The sequence below is a fragment of the Galeopterus variegatus genome, unplaced genomic scaffold (genome assembly GCF_000696425.1).
Source record: "Galeopterus variegatus unplaced genomic scaffold, G_variegatus-3.0.2 Scaffold806, whole genome shotgun sequence".
Lineage (NCBI taxonomy): Eukaryota > Metazoa > Chordata > Mammalia > Dermoptera > Cynocephalidae > Galeopterus > Galeopterus variegatus.
In genome coordinates this window covers 368,988-375,895 of record NW_007726917.1, presented here as the reverse complement: position 1 = coordinate 375,895, position 6,908 = coordinate 368,988, and the positions used below count along the sequence as shown (strand labels likewise).

Below are 6,908 nucleotides of genomic sequence, written 5' to 3'. Positions count from 1 at the left end.
CACGCAACTTGTGTGTTCGAGGATCACGGGAAAGAACTCTCTTGCTGAGCCAAAACTGTATATGGTGGCCCATGGGCAAGAGGGAGGAATACCAATGAGCTATTGTGGGATTATAGCCATCGGAAGGAGCGAGGAAACTTCATCTGGCTGCAGAAGGGGTGGGTGGTGGGGAAGCAGTGACTGTCAGTCCACTTGTGCAGCCCAGTGCCTGGTACCTAACAGGAGCTCGGGGTGTATTTGGTGACTGACTGGATCGTACAGGATAAAGAAGGGGATTGATTATTGCAATCCGGTGAGGCGAGAATTATTACCCCCATTGTAGAGATGAGAAAACAGGCCTGAAGGTAACTCCTTCCAGGTCGCTCGGCCGGCAGCGGAGATGCAGCGACCTAATCCGGCCTCCGGCTTCCCCAGCGGCCCCTCCCGCCAGAGCTCGCACCTGGCATCCACCCCACACTTCCGGATTCCGCCCCGCCCACCCGCGAGTACTTCCGGTCTGTAGCTTTGGAAGCCACGCTCGGAGCTGTGGGGCAGTGAGTCCGCGCCGCAGGAGCCCGCATAGCCTTCGGAAGCAGTCCTTGGGCAGGGTGACGGCGGGCCCTGGCGGCAGCAGGCCCTTATTTCTCAAGTCACTGTGCATTGAGCGTCAGCCATTTCCTCGCGAAGGCCGGAGCCCAGGCCTGATGATGACGTCACTTCCTGGAAGCGGACCGGAGGAAACCGGAAATGGTGCCGGCCCTGCTTGGTGCTTGGCAGGGGTCAAGACAGATTTTCTTGGTATTTCTGCGTTTTGCGTTCCGAAGTTTAGGAGAGACAGTGTCCTAAGTAGAGTTGGAGGATTTAGCAAATAAAACTACAGGGCGACCAGTCCAATTTGAATTTCATATAAATGACAAATAATTTTTAGTGTAGGTATATCCTAAATATTGTATGGGACATACTTATACTGAAAAGTTACTTGTGTACATGAAATTCATGTGTGTGTGTGTGTGGAACACAAACCGTTGACCTTGCTTGGTATTACAACGCTGCACTCTAACTGAGCTAACCAGCCAGCACTGAAATTCAAATTTAACTGGACGTCCTGTAATTATCTGGCAACCTTAGCTTTGAGCGGCCTCCCATCTGGGCCCTGGTATCTGCTAGCAAGGCTGGGATCCTGTAGGCCTTTGTCCATCTGGGAAATGGGAAAAAAGTTCACGCAGGCTATAAGAATCAGCTGTTTCAGGTACTGAGACTCTTTTAGCTCCAGGCCTAATGGGCAAGCCTCAGGGGTATCCCTGGCAAGAGCTGGGCTTATTTTCAGAGTCTCCATGGTGGTGATCTCTGTTCCCTTTCACAACAGGAGACAGGCAGGGCTAATCTCTTAATGGGAAGCTGAGACTCGGATAGACTAAATGGCCAAGGTCTAGAAGTTGCCATGTTATTTGGGTATGGGATACCCATTGGCATTTGGGGTTTTCTGTGTCACAGTGGAAGGTATCAGAGAGCCTGAGATGTCAAGGGGAAAGCAGTAATCTTAATCTCACCCCACCTCTCATTTTGCAGATGAGGCCCAGTAAGAGAAATGGAGGTGTCCCTGCCACTCAGAAAACCTGTGGTAGAGCTGAAACACCAATTCCCAGTTTCCTTCCCCTGCTGGATCCACACTTGCTGATGCAGTCATCTTGCAGTATTTATGGTAGGCATTTATTAAAGTAGATGCCTTTTAACAGATGAACTCTTTTTTTTTTTTTCCTTTATGTCTTTTTTCGTGACCGGCAACAGGATCACAACCCTCTGTGTCGCGCCCGCACCACGCTCAACCAGTGAGCGGACCGGTCTCTATATGGGATCCGAACCCTCGGCGGGAGCACCGCTGTGCTCCCAAGTGCCGCACTCTACTGAGTGCGCCACCGGGCCGGCCCAACAGATGAACTCTTTTTTTTTTTTTCCTTTATGTCTTTTTTCGTGACCGGCAACAGGATCACAACCCTCTGTGTCGCGCCCGCACCACGCTCAACCAGTGAGCGGACCGGTCTCTATATGGGATCCGAACCCTCGGCGGGAGCACCGCTGTGCTCCCAAGTGCCGCACTCTACTGAGTGCGCCACCGGGCCGGCCCAACAGATGAACTCTTTGGAGATTTATTGTCCCTAAACTTCTCTACAGCTTCCTGACCTTCACCTCAAAGCTTTTCTAGTTTTTACTCTGCCCAGTGAGGAAAATGATTATTTGGGCTCAGCTATGTGAGCCTGGCCTTTGGCCTGCTCCAGCCACTGGGCTCTCACTAGTGTGGGTGGTGTGACCCAGGGCTTGTTTTGTTATCTTGGAGCCAGAAGGGGTGTTCTGGGCAGGAGTGGGTCTTGCCTGCTGTGTTGGTGGAAGGGCATCCTTTTTTATCTTACAGATTAGGCCCCATGGCACCAGGCCTCATTTGGTGTCTGGGGATTTCCCTAAGGTTCTACCATGAGCCAGACTTTGCTGCCACTCCTGATTTTAAGCTGAACCTCTTGCTGGCCTGGCCGTGAGTTCTGGGATTCCTCAGGCATATGCCCTGTGGATGTGCTCCGGGCCTAGCCTGTCAGTGCCCTGGTGAGCCTGCAGCCTCTCCACACAGACCCAGTGTTCCCAGGCTCCCCAGCTGAGTCCCACAAGATAATGAAATAGAGCAGGCTGGGGGTCAACTAGTGGTATAGCCAACAGCCTCCTAGCAGCAGAGGGGGTAAAGAGGCAAGGAAGGAGTGCCAGAAAGGGGCATTGCCACCGGGCGAGAGCTCAGAAGTGCAGGAGGTGGGAAAGGGGTGGGGTGGGAGCCCACTGATATAAGTTACTCCCTATGTCAATCATTAACTCCCAGCTGCAGGGGGTGACCTAGGAGGAGGGCTCAGCTAACAAGAACTTTGGACTTGGAGCAGAGTGTCTAGCGGGCCAGCTTGTGGTCTGCAGAAGAGGAGGACGTGGCTGGGTGGCAGGGCTGGGCTCCAAGGACCGGAGTGAGATCAGGCAGCCGTGGGCTTCAGGAAGTCTCCTTGGTTTATCTGATGGCTTATTCTCGAAGCAGCAGCTGTGGTGTTCCCCAGTCCTGAGCCTTCAGAGGGGTCGCTGTGTGGAGCCTCCTATCCTTAGCCTTGCAGCGGCCTCATTCATGCTTTCTCCCCTGTAGGCAGCCATGGGTGCCAGGTGGTGCTGAGAGCAGTGGGGCATGGCTGCAGCCCTGCAGGTCCTGCCCTGCTTGACCCGAGCCCCCTTGCGTCCACTTCTCTTGAGGCGCCCAGTGGTCCGGCTGGCCAGTGGCATGGCCTTGGCAGAACAGGCACAGCAGTTGTTTCAGAGTGCTGTGGGAGCTGTGCTGCCGGGCCCCATGCTGCACCGGGCACTGTCCTTGGACCCTGGTGGCAGACAGCTGAAGGTGCGGGACCGGAGCTTTCAGCTGCGGCAAAACCTCTACCTCGTGGGCTTTGGCAAGGCTGTGCTGGGTATGGCAGCTGCAGCTGAGGAGTTACTGGGCCAGCACCTTGTGCAAGGTGTGATCAGCATTCCCAAGGGGATTCGTGCTGCCATGGAGCACGCCAGCAAGTGGTAAGGAGCCACGGGGGACTGCTGTCAATCTGGAGGGAAACCTGAGCCCAGACCCAGGCTGAATCAGGACCTCCCTCCCTCACCAGCTTCCCTTTTCTCCTGGATCTGGCCTGGCTCCAGCATGGGGGTCAGTGGGCATTCTCATTCATGTCACCTCCACCTCTGCAGCTAAGAAATTAGGTGGGAGGAGAGTAGCCTAACCCATCTTTTCCTGTCTGTTCTCTCCCTTCTCAGGGAGATGCTGCTGAAGCCCCACAGCCGTGTCCAGGTATTCGAGGGTGCAGAGGACAACCTGCCAGACCGTGATGCGCTGCGGGCTGCACTGGCCATCCGGCAGCTGGCTGAGGGACTCACAGCCGATGACTTGCTGCTCGTGCTCATCTCAGGTGAGAGTGCCAGATTGGCTCAAGACAGTTGGCAGGGGGGATGCTTCAAATATCAGGTCTTCAGGACATTAGGTCTGAGCCCCACAAAGTAAAATTGGGAGCAAGGGAGGCAGTGAGGAACCTGGATGGTGACCCCTGGGATGGTCTTGGGCCAGTTGTCTGGCCTTCCTTGAGCTGTGGGGTCCTCCCCACAAACTGACCTTGTTGGGTGACAGTGAGAGGGTGCATGGGGAGCACTTAATGCAGGGCTTTGTGTATCAGCAAAACCCTCAGAAAATATAACTGCTGTTGCTGCTGCCTGCATAAGTGTCACCCAGGTCTTCAGACTCCATGGAACCCTCCTCTAGGCCCTCTGCTGTCTCCCCCTGCTCTTCCCCCTGTTCCAAGCTCTTAAGGAATAATTAATTTTTCTACTGCCTGCTAGAATCTGGGGTACCCCAAGGCAGGGGACAACCTCAGGTAGCCTGGGTGTGGTGACTGTGCACACACACTGCATGTCCACACGGGGGCACCCTAACACCACCTCTCTAGCCCTCCTTCCCTAATGTGGGTTTGTCCACCACTGCTTGCCTGGTTCCCTGGGTTGGAATGTCTCCTCTGCCTGACATGCTCACTATCTCTACAGGTGGGGGCTCAGCCCTACTGCCCGCCCCCATCCCACCTGTCACACTGGAGGAGAAGCAGATGCTCACCAAGCTGCTGGCAGCCCGCGGAGCCACCATCCAGGAGCTGAACACTATCCGGAAGGCTCTGTCCCAGCTTAAGGGTGGGGGACTGGCTCAAGCTGCCTACCCTGCTCAGGTGCGTGAGTTGCTTCTTTCCTAGTCTGCCTTGGGCTGGTGGAGCCAGACTTACATGTTCCAGAGAGATGAAAGCCTAGAACAGCAGAGAAATTGGCAGGGGATTGGTATGAGAGACCAAAGGCTGTCTGAGTAATGTCAAGGGTGGGGGTGCCCAGAGAGGGTTAGGCTGAGTCTGTGTGGCCAGATGTTCTGTGATCCCACCTGAGAGGGCTTAGAAATGGGTGAGGAAATGCACCTGATGGTGTGAGGGTATATGGGTACTCCGGAGGCAGTTTGTCCTTATGGGCTATAGGCTGAAGAGAAGGTGGGACTGAGCTTTGCCCTGTGATCCTTCCACAGGTGGTGAGCCTGATCCTGTCAGATGTGGTGGGGGACCCTGTGGAGGTGATTGCCAGCGGCCCCACTGTGGCCAGTGCCCACAACGTGCAAGATTGCCTGCATATCCTCAATCACTATGGCCTTCGTGCTGCCCTGCCACGTTCCGTGAAGACTGTGCTGGCTCGGGCTGACTCTGACCCCCGTGGGCCACACACCTGTGGTCACGTCCTCAATGTGATCATTGGCTCCAATGTGCTGGCACTGGCTGAGGCCCAGCGGAAGGCTGAGGCGCTGGGCTACAGGGCCATGGTGCTGAGCGCAGCCATGCAGGGTGATGTGAAAAGCGTGGCCCAGTTCTATGGGCTGCTGGCCCGGGTGGCTGGAACCCACCTCACCCCATCCGTGGCTAGGGCTTCTGAGGAGGAGGCTGCAAAACTCCATGAGCTGGCAGCTGAGCTCCAGCTCACAGACCTGCAGCTAGAGGAGACTCTGGAGGCTGTGGCGGGAGCTAGGGTCCCAGTCTGCCTGCTGGCTGGTGGTGAGCCCACAGTGCAGCTGCAGGGCTCGGGCAAGGGTGGCCGAAACCAGGAACTGGCCCTGCGTGTTGGGGCAGAGCTGGGAAGACAGCCACTGGGGCCCATTGATGTGCTGTTTTTGAGCGGTGGCACTGATGGGCAAGATGGGCCCACAGAGGCTGCTGGAGCCTGGGTCACGCCTGAGCTTGCCAGCCAGGCTGCTGCAGAAGGCCTGGACATGGCCACTTTCCTAGCCCACAATGACTCGCACACCTTCTTCTGCCGCCTTCAGGGTGGGACACACCTGTTGCGAACAGGGCTGACAGGTACCAACGTCATGGACACCCACCTCCTGTTCTTGCGACCTTGGTGATAGCATAGGTCACATTTTGGGACTCCGGAGGAGGCCTATAAGGGCAGAATTCTAGGGCCGACCACGGTTGGTCCCCAGGGCCTCACCAGGCCTTAGGGCCCCTCGTCTTCTTGACCCTGGCTGCTTCATTGGCCTTCATATCTCCCACCCAGGGCCTCTCTGATCCATGTCTGTTCTTCCCAACCATGTTGGCATGTGAGGGCTCCCCTCCACCTCCACTTTCTGACATGGCAGCAGATACCGTTGAGGACCAGGACAAGCCTCTTGGCCAGTTTATTCTTGTTCTCCCCTGGGCAGCCCCTCTGCTGAGCCCTTTGGCCTGATTTTTCTGTGGAGTGAAGCAAGAAAGACTGAAAATAAAAATAGCACACTATGGGTTCTTCATGCGTCTTCCTTCCAAGCAAAGACTCACAGGGGAGCCCCTGGAGAAGGACAGTGTGGTATGGCTGCAGGCACAGTGCCAGGACTTGACAGGAGTTTCCCACACCCCTCTCTCGGTGCTGGGCACACTCAGGACTTGTTTTATGTAAATGGGATCCTGGGTCTGTCTCTCTAGAGTCTGTTAGGGTTGAGCCTGGCTCCTGATAGCTTGGATATTCGTAAGCAGAGATCCCAGAGATGACAGGCTTAAGGGCTGCAGTCTGGGTCCAGAAGTGACTGGCCACCCACTCAACCATGACTCCCTTGTGGCAACTTTACCACTGTCTGCCTGCCTTCTGCCTGTGTGCCTTGTTAGGTGGATTTTACTATCTGCCACCAAGGACATCCCTTCCATCTTTGGACAGCCCTTAGTTACAGACTTCATCTTTGGTTGAGTTGAAATCTGTACCACCTCCCAGTCTTCTGTTTATTCAAGGGCTATCCCCACCCACAAAGAATGCTGGGCCTTGTTTCCTTGTGCCAACCCATTTTCCTAGGCTGAACATTCCCAGTTCCCTCAGCCACTCTTCCA

The 6,908-nt window shown here is 55.4% G+C and overlaps 1 protein-coding gene across 3 annotated transcripts; it reads left to right on the top strand.

Annotated features, from left to right (window-relative positions):
- Positions 1 to 3,184: 3,184 nt before the first annotated feature.
- Positions 3,185 to 6,105, top strand: GLYCTK (glycerate kinase). 3 transcript variants are annotated; one of them, XM_008572561.1, is made up of 5 exons: positions 3,185 to 3,561; positions 3,796 to 3,947; positions 4,573 to 4,748; positions 5,090 to 5,399; positions 5,876 to 6,105. In XM_008572561.1, exons 1-5 carry the CDS (start codon positions 3,185 to 3,187, stop codon positions 5,962 to 5,964), a joined length of 1,104 nt encoding a protein of 367 aa, XP_008570783.1. In that variant the 3' UTR covers positions 5,965 to 6,105. The 3 variants fall into 3 exon arrangements, with proteins under 3 accessions (XP_008570783.1, XP_008570785.1, XP_008570784.1); XM_008572563.1 differs by having other exon boundaries at positions 5,090 to 6,105; XM_008572562.1 differs by lacking the exons at positions 4,573 to 4,748; positions 5,876 to 6,105 and having other exon boundaries at positions 5,090 to 5,341.
- The last annotated feature ends 803 nt before the right edge of the window (positions 6,106 to 6,908 follow it).